The 12,639-nt window shown below is 46.7% G+C and overlaps 1 protein-coding gene across 1 annotated transcript; it reads left to right on the top strand.

Moving 5' to 3' along the window:
* The first annotated feature begins 1,660 nt into the window (after positions 1 to 1,660).
* Positions 1,661 to 10,502, top strand: GRP (gastrin releasing peptide). The gene is made up of 3 exons (XM_081881727.1): positions 1,661 to 2,052; positions 6,035 to 6,285; positions 9,984 to 10,502. The coding sequence occupies exons 1-3, from the start codon at positions 1,875 to 1,877 to the stop codon at positions 10,035 to 10,037; spliced, it is 483 nt and encodes a 160-aa protein (XP_081737853.1). The 5' UTR covers positions 1,661 to 1,874; the 3' UTR covers positions 10,038 to 10,502.
* The last annotated feature ends 2,137 nt before the right edge of the window (positions 10,503 to 12,639 follow it).

The following is a 12,639-nucleotide window of genomic DNA, read 5'->3' as shown; positions in this document are numbered from 1 at the left end:
GAGCCCCAGCGTCCCTTCCTGCAGCTCCAACCTTGATGAGGGAGCCTTTCGTGGGACACCTGGTTGCGCCCCCTCAAAACAATGTGCCCAGGGCCACGGACCCCCACACCCCACGCTACACCACTGGTCTCCTCCCAGCACTTATTGCTAAAATGAGAGTGGACAGAAGCCCTTAGCTTTCATCTCTAGGTGGGAATTTCCCCGAGATCTACTCTTTAGCCTCAAAGGAAGGAAAATGAAAATAAGATCAGTGGAAGACAAAGTAAAGTTCATGTATAAATATGAAGAAGACTTGCAGAAGGGACTTGGAAAAGAGTTAAGAGCATCGGACAGAAGATCACCAGGTTGATGGACTATAGGGAATTGGCGGATATGGCTGGCAGAATCCGGGACCAGGGAGAAGAGTCGGTGGAAGAAGATTGGAAAAAGTTTAAAGACTATTTATAAAAATATTGTAAAATTAATGAGTGTTAGAAAAATGTTGGAAAGGAGCTATTTGGCTTTAGTAGAAATGTTACAAGGAATTAAGTACAAATAGATTATTAGAGTATTAAAGGGAAAATAAAGTTAAAATATGTTAAGACAATTATATATTAAAGGGAAAAATAAGGTTAGAATATGTTAAATTACAGGACAGAAAACAGAGGAAGATGGAAAGGAATTGCTGAAACAGTTAATTAAAGTGGAATACAAAAAGGGAGGTGTGAGGAGGTCGTTGAAACAAGTAAATGAAAGTTAAGATACTGAACTTATTAGATGTGTTTTAAATTGTGTTTGTTTGGTTTTGTTAATTTAATGTTTGGGGGTTGGCGTTGTGTGGTGTTTTTGTTTTTGTATTGTATTGTATTGTTTTGTTTAATTCTTTGTCTTTCTTTTGCAGTCTTTAAAACGTTAATAAATATTATTATTTTTTAAAAAAGAAGAAGCCCTTAGCTTTCAATACACTCTTACCTGCAGTGGGCGATTTCCCCTCAGAAGTCAGAGAAATGCACTTGGCACATGTTCAGAGGAACACTTCCAATTTATTAGGAGTTTAAGCATCTCAGGACTGAAATCTAGTCTGGGGCAAAGCCTTGATATACCTCAGCTGGAATTATCATCATCATCATCATCATCATCATCATCATCATCATTTCTATACCACCCTATACCAGGGGTCTCCTCCCTCCTCAGGCTCTCTCTGACAGGACAGCCCCCCCCCCCCCGCTTTCTAGAGGTAAGCGCTTGCTTGTGTGAGTGGGGCACGACACTCTGCACTGTTTCAGAGGCACCCTCTTCTTTAGGAGGACTTCACAAGGCTGAGCTTTGGGAGCTGACGCCACCCCTTCTGGCATTATTGCGAATTGCTATCCCGCCCCTCGCCTGCCATGGGGCTCTCATATTTCTGACGGGCGCTGTTTTCTAACAGGCAGAAGTTCTCCAGGTGCCGTTTTATCCATCCTTGAATCTGAGCGGTGGTGGTGGTGGGGTAGCTTTACCTGTAAGACTGGTGCTGTCAGCCCGCCGTGCAGCTGCTGAAGCCACAGACGGGGCGGGGGAGAGTGGGGTGGGGGAACCTTCCCCCAGAGGGTAGCACTGAAGCAGTGATGGCTGGACGGGTGGGCGTCAGAGGAAGGAGGAGCGATGGGCTGCGCTTTCGCCGTCGAGCCAGCCAGCCAGTCAGGCGGGCGGAGAGGCGCTGCTCCAGCAGCGCCCTCGAGGGGAGGCGTTAAGGGCTTGACCTTTCCTGCCACCTCGCCCAGCCTGCATATAAAGGCAGGTCCCGGCCGAGGAGGCAGAAGCAGCGCCGCGCTCAGTCTCCGCCGCGACTCGCCGCTGCCCTTGAGCAAGCAGAGCGCCGAGCCGCCCCGTCGAGGCCAAGCCCGGAACGCACCATGGCGCGCCCCGAGTTCCAGCTGCTGCCGAAGCCCCGCGGGCTCTTCTCGCTCCTGGGTCTCTTCGCCTTTGCGCTGTTGCTGGAGGGACGTGGCGTCCGCGCCGCGCCCTTGCAAGGCAGCGAGGGGGCGTCCCCGATGGCCAAGGTCTACCCCCGGGGCAGCCACTGGGCTGTGGGTGAGTACGCACGAATTGCGCCTGGGCGCCCACGGTCGCCAAATGTGTGTGTGTGTGTGTGTGTGTGTGTGTGTGTGGCGCGCGCTTTCTCTCCCCACCCCGACGCCGCGGTTGGCGCTTGACAGTGGAGCATCAGCCCCGAGGGAAAGTGAAAAGAGAGCGAGGTCTTTGCCGTGAGGAGCTTACAATTGCCGTTTCTGCAGGGGGAGCGAGCTGCAGGGGGAGGGTTGAGCGGAGGGAAGGAGAGTGAGTTTTAGAGGGACGGAGGGAGGGATCTCGTACTTTTCCCCAACTTTGAAAAGCTGGCTTGGAGAGCATCCATCCGTCCGTTATCATTTTCCTCCCAGCCAAGCTTGGTACCCAACCTGGCGACGCAATGCCTCCCGTTTCCAGTGAGCATCCCCTCTAGGTTGCCTCGCTCCCGCGCCATCCCCTCCATCCTGTTCGTGTCAATCTATTCCGTGTGCAGACAGATGCGTTGCTACTGATTTTTATTTTCCTGTTTTGGAAAAGAAATTGCGACTTCACACAGCAGGTCATTAATTTTTTATTTTTTTTGGGGGGGGGGGCTTTGCTACCCTGTAGTCATAACCGCCACTCGGTTCGAAGGAGAAGAATGCCATCCCTTGGGTCTTTTCAGTCCTGACAAGTAGGTCACCAAAACATTGCAGTGTGGAGTGCACCTGTTCAATGTCCCAGCCAATCATGCCTTTTGCCAGGATACTCCATTCCTCCCCGCTCCTTCATTTCCTGTTCCTCAACTCTATTCTGTGCCAATTGAACATCTTTGGTCCTCAGTCGGCTGCTATTAAACACCCCTCACTTGGGTCCCCCCCCTCAAGCTTTTTTTTTGAGTGGGAGGGAGGTACTTGGGGTTGCTAAAACATACTGATTAACTGTGGATGGTGTTGCCATTTGAGCTACATGGGGTTCTAAACTCAAGAGAACTGAGTTTTCTATTAAGATATAGGAGAACTAAATGAAATCTCCATAGGAGAACTAAATGAAATCTCCATTGACAGAGAGAGTATAGCTCTGAATACCAGGTGCTGAGGACAAACCAATCAGGGAGCACTGTTGCCTCCCATTCATGTATCTGGCCAGCCAGCCGCTGTTGGAAACAGGATGCGGGACTAGATAGATCCCTGGTCTAAACTATCAGGGTTTTTCTTAGGCTGTCATTGCACTGGCATCTGCTAGAGCTACTTTAGTTTCAGGATATCCTATTGTAAGGAGCAAAGGTTGTGCTAGATCAGGGGTCTGCAACCCGCGGCTCTGGAGCCGCATGTGGCTCTTTTACACCTTTGCCGTGGCTCCGGGGCGGATACTAGCGAGGGGAGGAGGCGCATTGTGCGCCCCGACACTCCCCACTGTGGCGGGCGCTGTACTGGCTGTGACGTCGCATGGGGGCGGTGCGTGCGTTAGTCACGCACTGTCCTGACGTCACCTTCCCGGTTTTGCGGCTCCCAGTTTTTTTTTCTTCGGAAACGGGTCCAAGTGGCTGTTTTTGTCTTAAAGGTTGCAGACCCCTGTACTAGATGAACAATAGGATCCCTGACAAGTTGGTCCCTACATCTTATAAAATTGATGTCTTGTCTCTCCTGCCATTACGAAGACAGAACGCTGCCTTATGCACAATCAGAGCCCTGGTCCACTTAACCCAGTGCTGCCTACACTGATTGGCAGCTGTTTTCATGTTTTCAGAGATAGGTCCTCTGAGCTCTAGCTGGAAATGCTGTGGATTGAACCTGGAATGTTCTGCTCTGCCATAGCCCTCCCCCATTAAAAATAGCTTGCGAAATATTGCATTGATCTCTCTAAGCCACCTCCCCCTTTATCTGTAGCATCCAGTGAGAGCCAGTGTGGTGTAGTGGTTAAGAGCAGTGGACTCGTAATCTGATGAACCGGGTTCGCTTCCCCGCTCCTCCACATGCAGCTGCTGGGTGACCTTGGGCCAGTCACACTTCTCTGAAGTCTCTCAGCCCCACTCACCTCACAGAGTGTTTGTTGGGGGGGAGGAAGGGAAAGGAGATTGTTAGCCGCTTTGAGACTCCTTAGGGTAGTGATAAAGCGGGATATCAAATCCAAACTCTTCTTCCTCCTCCACACATCGTACTATGCACAAGTATCTGCCGCCTCTTTGCTTTTCTCCTTGAGACGGTTCATTCATGTTATTACATATTTCTTCCATGCAGACAGTTCCAGTCTTCCATAACTGAGTGCATGGATTTACAGAAGAGGGTTGTGTGTGTGTGTGTGTGTGTGTGTGTGAGAGAGAGAGAGAGAGAGAGAGAGAGAGAGAGAGAGAGAGAGAGGGAACCAGGAAATCACAGGATTGGTTCACATCTGTGAATCTGTGGCTTTTCTCTGTTTGAGAGTAATTCCTCTCACGCCCATGACTGCGTGACAAAATATCTAAGAGTGCTGAACAGTCCATGAAGACTGCCTACAGGTATCTCTGCAGTTGTGGTGGCCCTGCTTGCCACCTGGTATAATTTGGTGTGGTGTCTGTCATGACACCCCTGTCATGCAACTTCAAGCATAGAATCCGGCAAAGAGAGACTACCTATAAGTATAGTTGGCTGCAAACCCCTTAACATGGTGGTATTAACCTCCCGACGCCACCAGCACCTATTGCAGTTGCAGGAGATGATACTGCCTGCCTGGAGACAGGTGACAGTTTATTCCGGAGAGTAGAAATGATATGATGGGAACACGGCTCATCCCAACAGAACTTTACATATGTAGTTGCAAGTAACATTGATTTAACTAGAACAAGCTCCAAGAGAGGCTTTGCTTTTGAGCAGACAAGTTGCTGGAGAAATGGAAGCTCTTCACCCTTTCCCCACCAGCCATCAAAATCACCCTCCCTCACACTGCTTTTCTCCTCCTGCTCTCTAGATATATGTGTCTTTTTCAGGGACATTGTGGTGGGGGAAAGCAGCTTGGGGGAGGTCATCATTGGGCTCACCCACACTTTCGCTCGTCCTGTGTTTGATCGTATTGTGTTTTGATTAGTTGCCCAGGGTCCGAGAATTTTTCTTGTTCTGCAGCTGTGCCTTCTGAAAATTTGACCTTACCCACTGAACTGAAGCTCAACTGAGCAAAATCTGCCTCTTGATTTTCTGTGCATTCGGATAACATACAAGTCAGCAGGTAAGATCGGATTTTCATACGGCACAGCCGAGGGACAATGAGGATAGCCCTTGCACCTGAGAAAAATCAATTGGTGCACAATATGATCAAAATACGTGGCAACCGAAAGTGTAGATGAGCCCAAAGGTGGCAAGGTGGCCGGCAGGAATAGGGTTAAAGTCAGGAAAAGGTCTTTCATGTCTATTTTAGCCCATAATTTTTGCATGTTTCTGTAGGGCTTCAAAAGCTACAAATAATGTCTTCCTAGACTGGATTACCTGTGCCCAGAAGCACCCTAAATAATTTCACAATGGCTGCCATCACCACTCTGCTAGCCTGGTACTCTTATGAGGGTACCAACTTTGATGCACTTCTGTCTGATTCAGGTATTCCTTGCCGGACGATAGAATCACAGCATAAAGCAGATAGCTCAGTCTGTAGAGCATGAGACTCTTAATCTCAGGGTCGTGGGTGTTAAGTTGTGGGTGAACATATCAGACGACACATCGATTCTTCAACAGCTCTTGTTTATTCACAGGCCAGAACAGAACTGAACTGAAGGGTTCAGCCAGCCTGCTTATATAGAGCTCCACTAGAACGCAACAGTAACCATTTTCTGTAACTATCCAATCACTGAACGTCACTTTCAATCCCTTATTTGCATATGTGGACCTGAGTGAAAACTATCTACAGTATCCCCCTGCTGGCCCAGGGTGAGAACTTCAGTACATAAGAGTGGGTTTGAGCTCCACATTGGGCAAAAAGATTTCTGCATTGCAGGGGTTGGACAATCTACAGTTCTATGACTTTTGGCACCACTTTCATGGCATTTCGGTTCCTCTTGCAGGGCACTTCATGGGCAAAAAGAGCAGCGGAGATTTCCCTAACATATATGAAGAACGAAATGAGTCACCTTTCTCTTTGCTACCCGATAATGCCAAGCAACTGGGAGACTATCTGCACTGGGAGGAAACATTCAAGCATTTCCTCCGGCTTCTTGAGGGGAACGAAAACCAAAGTGCTCAGGTTCTTAGGGAAGAATCTCCGTTTCCTGTCAAGAGCGCTTGGGAGGCAGAGGACAACAGCAGCCTCAAAGACGTAAGTGTAAACGCTTGCCTTCATCTCTGTGTTGATAAAAGTCACTTCAATAATGTAGATGGAGTCCAGAGAGGAAAGAAATCCTGATAACACTTTACTGAGCAAACTGAACAAAGTGTATAATTTGACGAGGAACGAGCAGAGGGATTTTGCCTTTCTTAGTTCAGGCCTTGTAAGCAGCAGGGAAACATTCAGCCAAACACACAAAGGGAAAGTTCCCTGAGAACTGCACAGCCAATCAGAGTGTGTTCTGCCTCAGTAAATGTCAAGCTGCTCTGTCTGGTTGCTAAGCAACACTTCCACCATCCCCCTGTTGGTTAGCTGACTTACTGATCACAGAGTTAACCTTTGAGTTGCAAACTGAATGATCCTTGCTGCAGCAATGCTTTCATTGACAATTTGAACATGGGAAGCTTCCTGTCACAGTTTGTTTTGTTTCGGTTTGTTTCCTTCAAACAAACATGCCAAACATGGTTCAACAGAGGTGAAAATACATCTGAGAAGGTCAGCAAGTTGAGCCTCAAAATAGGAACATGTGGGGAGGTAAAAAAGGTAAAGGGACCCCTGACCATTAGGTCCAGTCGTGGCCGACTCTGGGGTTGCGGCGCTCATCTCGCTTTATTGGCCGAGGGAGCCGGCGTACAGCTTCCGGGTCATGTGGCCAGCGAACCAGAGCAGTGCACGGAAACACGTTTACCTTCCCGCCAGAGTGGTACCTATTTATCTACTTGCACTTTGACGTGCTTTCGAACTGCTAGGTTGGCAGGAGCTGGGGCCGAGCAACGGGAGCTCACCCTGTCGCGGGGATTCGAACCGCCGACCTTCTGATTGGCAAGTCCTAGGCTCTGTGGTTTAACAGTTAAGTCTGTGGTGGTAACTTATGCTAAATCAGACCATTGGTCCATCCAGCTCAGCACTGTCTCTGCTGATCAGCATTGGGTCTCTAAGATTTCAAGCAGGGATTTACCAACCCAGAGGTGCTGTGGACTGAACCTGGGAGCTTGTGCCTGCAAAACAGATGCTCCACCACTGAGCTACAACTGCTCCCCAATTAAAAAACCAACCGCTTTCAAGCATTACCTAGAATCCTAAATGGGGCTGTGAGGACCTCTCAGTCAACTATAATTGCACAACCTGAATTTGATGGTATGTAATTGAATCCCATCCTGTAATAGTGACAATCTGGAAGTGCCCTAGAAATGGCAAAAGACTGGATCTTGGAACTCTTACCTGTGGAGCATATTCTTAACCTCCCAATTTACACAAAAGCACTTTTTAGCTTGTTGAAACATAAATAACTTACTGTCATGAGGTACTGGGAAGCTTGCTATACTGAAGGGGAAACAGCTCCCCCTTTCTGATTATTTTGATTTAATTTTCTAGAAAAACTGATTGATTTGTGCTTGGGGCGGCAGTAAATGAACTACAGCCCCAAGTAATGACTTTATTCTGACATGGTTCGGCCAGCGCCTTCATTATACACCTTAAGGGTGCCCGGCGAAAACGTTCCTCTTTAACCAGGCCTTTGGGTGATTGACATCCAATGCCCTTTTAAATATGTTGTGGAAGTGGAGGGCGGTATTGTTATCATTATAGCGAGGCAGCTATGTCAGGCAGCAGATGACAGATGTGGGGCAGCAGTAGCAGCCCCTGGCTGTTCCTCCTGAGTTGCTTAACTATCCCCATCTGTTGAATGATTGATTACAGTGGTACCTCGCAAGACGAATGCCTCGCAAGACAAAAACGCGCAAGACGAAAGAGTTTTCCGTTTTTTGAGTCGTTCCGCAAGACGAATTTCCCTATGGGCTTGCTTCGCAAGACGAAACGTCTTGCGAGTTCTTGCGAATTTGTTTCCTTTTTCTTAAAGCCACTAAGCCGTTAATAGCCGCTAAGCCGCTAATAGCCACTAAGTCGCTAAGCCGCTAATAGCCACGAAGCCGCTAATAGCTGTGCTTCGCAAGACGAAAAAACCGCAAGATGAAGAGACTCGCGGAACGGATTAATTTCGTCTTGCGAGGCACCACTGTATATTAATATGCTGCTTTCATTCAACTGAATCGCAAAGTGGCTTACAAACAATAAATACAGTTGGACCTCGGGTTTCGAACGTAATCCGTTCCGGAAGACCGTTCGAGTTCCGAAACATTCGAAAACCAAAAACTCAATACGGAAGCCTCAATACAGAAAACTCAATACGGAAGCCACATGGCATGTTCGACTTCTGAGGCGTTTTCGAAAACCAAAGCATTTACTTCCAGGTTTACAGCATTCAAAAACCAAAATGTTCGTCAATGGAGACGTTCGAAAACCGAGGTACCACTGTAACAATAACATAATAGAACACCGCAAATGCAACATAAACTAGACAGCGTAGTTAACAAACCATCAGTCAAAACAATTACAATTCACCAGTAAAACAATTACAGTCACAACTTGGAAAAGATAAGCTAAACAGCGCAACAAAAGTCATATTATAGGATTGCTCAAAGTACTACAGTGGTCATAATCTATAAAACAATGTTAACAACCTTGACAAAATAGCAACCGAAAGATAAGATAAGCACTGATATATTCGTTGACTCTTCCCAGCCCCGTGACTCATAATCTTCCACTCTGTTCAGTTCATTAAAAGACTCCATACACACTGCCCAAGCTTGACCTCTGAGGAGGTCACTTCAGTGCTGTTAACGCAGTGGTTCGACTTCACCCTCACAGGGCCACGTCATTGTCTCTTGAGACAATTGCCAACCACAGTGATATCTGCTGCCACATGGTCACTCTTGGTCCTCCTACTCTGTCCTGCTGCCTCGGGTCTGGTGGAGAATGCTCTCCTGTCACACCAGCGCTGGCATTAGTGGAGGCTGGTCTATACAGGGCAAATGGGCCAATATGCTGCCAGTCTGCCTTCAACCAACTCCTGTCCAATGCCAGCCTTACTTACAAGCAGTGCCGGATTTACGTATAAGCTAAATAAGCTATAGCTTAGGGCCCCACTCTCTTGGGGGCCCCAAAAAAATTTAAAGGAAAAAAACCTGCATGTATATTTCCAAAATATAAAAAACAAATAAAGGCATTTTTGTTATTGCCAAATGCCAATGTGTTTGCATTATTACGTTTGTTATGAATAAAAAATCATTTTAAGTTGGAGCTTAATAATTATTTCACTATTAACATACTTCTTCTTAATTGTATTTCACTATTAATATACTTCTTCTTCATTGTATTTCAGTTCAACAATTACTTGATAAAATACCTATTTTGTTATGTGCAAATGGTTTTAGATACCTGTTAGGTCCACAAATTACCATATAGCATATATTCAACACAAAAAACAGCGGCAACTTGTTGTTGACAAAGGACAGCTGGACATATAAAGGGCCCCATTACCTTCAGTAGCTGAGAGCCTCATCAGACCTAAATCTGGCCCTGCTTACAAATAGTCAGTGGGTGGCTCTGGCACTACCTGTTCTTGGTTTTCTGCCTTCCCCACCCCTACCAGTCCTAGTCTGCCCCACTGAAATGTGGGGAGCCACCCAGTCGGCTCCTGTTTGTGGAAGCCCTTCACCTCCAGCAGTGAAACATACTGGGCTGGAGCTGGTTGAGGGACGTATGACCTCTGCACCCATCACTGCAGCGGCTTTTGTCAAGATTGCCCTCTCACTGTTATTCTTCTTCCTCTCTCTCTGTGTCTTCATTAGATGATGGATTATCTGCTGCAAGCGATGGATAGAAAAGAGGCCTCTCCCAGTTGAAGCAACTGTCTCCCAGCACCGAAGGCATAGAATAATATCTTTGCGAAAGAGACTATTGGTTTCACAAGCATTTTATTGTATATGATAACTGATTTAAAAATAATATTATCTTTTGTGTTAAGCAAGATTTTTTCCCTCTCCCTTTGGCGTAAAAATAACCTGCTCACTTGTATTCCTAATCATGACGTCTCTCTTTGGAGGTGTTTATTTCCATCTGAGTAGCCTTTTCCCTCTTTCGAATGCATTTGTTTGTACGACAGCTTTTGCCACCCTTGGCACCCTCCAAAACACCTGGAGGGCGCTAGGTTGGCAAAAGCTGTTCTGCATTATTGTTGATGAAGGGTCTTCCAATTCTCTGACGGTAATTTGCCATTTCCTCTCCCTCCAATCACATCGTCTTTTGTGTTAACAATCATTCGATGTTTTTCAACATTCACAATAAACAAATATGTTTAAAAAAGGAAAGATTCCGAGGTTAGTGCTTTCATCTGTCTGAAACGCAGGCGATGCTGCAGTCTTGCTGAAGCAAAGCAGGTTGGTACGGGCTTGAATTTCTGGGGGCCATTTTTCTAAGCTGCCCGGAGCTCCATGATGAAGGAAAGGTGGCATACAAAATCAAAGGAAACATATGTACGATAATAAATACACACCTATTTGCGTGTGTGTTTTGATGCACTTATTTTTAAAAGGCATAAACTGTCCTGTGAAATGGTACAGAGAAGTCTGAAACGAAATTTTAAAGGGACAAATAGATTATAAACCAAATGACGACTATATTTATAAAACGACGGATAGGTTTTTAAAACAAGGAAGTTCAAAAGCATACCTCTCTCTGGAGGGCATTTTCAATTTCACATACAGTGGTACCTCGGGTTACATACGCTTCAGGTTACAGACTCTGCTAACCCAGACATATTACCTCAGGTTAAGAACTTTGCTTCAGGATAAGAACAGAAATCGTGCTCTGGCAGCACAGCGGCAGAAGGAGGCCCCATTAGCTAAAGTGGTGCTTCAGGTTAAGAACAGTTTCAGGTTAAGAACGGACCTCCGGAACGAATTAAGTTCTTAACCCGAGGTACCACTGTATCTGTCCATGGGGTGGCAACTGGTGAGGAATGAGACCTTGTTGGGGGATAGCTTGGCGAAGATGCCAGCCCAGTGAACGGCAGCTGTGAAAAAGGAAAATTCCATGCTAGGGATAATCAGGAAAGGCATTGAAAACCAACACTGTTATACAATCTATGATGCAACTGCATCTGGAATACTGTGCATTGTTCTGGGTCACTGGGTCCACTCAAAGAGGAAATTGTGGAATGGGAAAAAATTCAGAAAAGAACAACTGAAATGTCTGCCTGGACAGCTCAGTCGGCTAGAGCGTGATAACGTCATGGTTGCAGGTTCGATCCCTGCACAGGACAGCTGTATATTTCTGCATTGCAGGGGGTTGGACTAGAAAGGAAGTACAGTGGTACCTCGGGTTAAGTACTTAATTCGTTCCAGAGGTCCGTTCTTAACCTGAAACTGTTCTTAACCTGAAGCAACACTTTAGCTAATGGGGCCTCCTGCTGCTGCTGCCGGAGCACGATTTCTGTTCTCATCCTGAAGCAAAGTTCTTAACCTGAGGTAATATTTCTGGGTTAGCGGAGTCTGTAACCTGAAGCATAACCTGAGGTATCACTGTACTTCCTCACATAACAAACTCACATAAGTGAGGAAGTGATGCGTTACAAACTGTGATGGCTTCAAAGGCGGGTTAGACAAAATCCTGAAGCAGTAGTTTATCACTGACTATTAAGCCCAATGACTACATTCCACCTTCACCGTAAGAGGCAAGATGCTTCTGAATACCAGTTGATGGGAGTCATCAAATAGTGCTGATGTCTCAGGTTCTGCTTGCAGACTTCTCATAAGTATCTGGCTGGCCATGGTGGGAAGCCACAGAGTTGATCCAGCAGGGCTTTTGTTCTTAGTCCTAGAGCCCACACAAAGGAGGTCCCCCCGCCCGCCTTTGCACATTGAGAACGTGCTTCTCCCAAAGAAGGAACACAGAGAAGCACAGACCCCCTCAGCCACCTTTTATTTATACAACACATTTATACAACACATTTCATAAAGCACAGCAACAGTGATGAAACGTAATAAAACAATCACCCAGTGAAAACTGCCTGCGATACTCTGGGGCTTGTGAATTTCCAGAACGGTTCAGTCTTGAAAACTGAAAGCTGCTCATAACCCACCTACTTTCAGCAACCAGAAACATCAGAGCCAGACACTGGAGAGACCTGTCAGGAGTAAGCATGGACCAATGGTACCAAATAGTAGTATAGGAAACAGCCTTACAGTGGTATCTCGGGTTACATACTGTCAGAGCTGCCTCTAGGTCCCAGCTCACAGAGGACCAACGCTAGCCAGTAATAACGTATAAAAGTCTTTATTGAAGGTTAGTTTCCATTTCCAAACCGCAGCGTGCAACTCTACGTCTTAGAAGCTAGACCGGCGAAGCTCCATCTGAGTCTCCGCCTCCTAGACACCAGTTTAAGACTCTAGCTTTACTCCACCTCTTCCGTTGTTCTTTCCTCCTCTGGGTCCTTCTGCCCCCTGG

Source organism: Podarcis erhardii (genome assembly GCF_964252035.2).
Source record: "Podarcis erhardii genome assembly, chromosome: 11".
In the NCBI taxonomy this organism is placed as follows: domain Eukaryota; kingdom Metazoa; phylum Chordata; class Lepidosauria; order Squamata; family Lacertidae; genus Podarcis; species Podarcis erhardii.
This window is presented reverse-complemented; position numbering and strand designations above follow the sequence as displayed.

What these genes read in the sequence shown, in the direction of transcription:
- GRP (XM_081881727.1), top strand. Translation starts at nt 1,875, where the DNA reads ATGGCGCGCCCCGAGTTCCAGCTGCTGCCGAAGCCCCGCGGGCTCTTC. An exon ending in GGGCAGCCACTGGGCTGTGG is followed by an intron (nt 2,053 to 6,034) that starts GTGAGTACGCAC and finishes TTCCTCTTGCAG; the next exon opens with GGCACTTCATGGGCAAAAAG. An exon ending in ACAACAGCAGCCTCAAAGAC is followed by an intron (nt 6,286 to 9,983) that starts GTAAGTGTAAAC and finishes TGTCTTCATTAG; the next exon opens with ATGATGGATTATCTGCTGCA.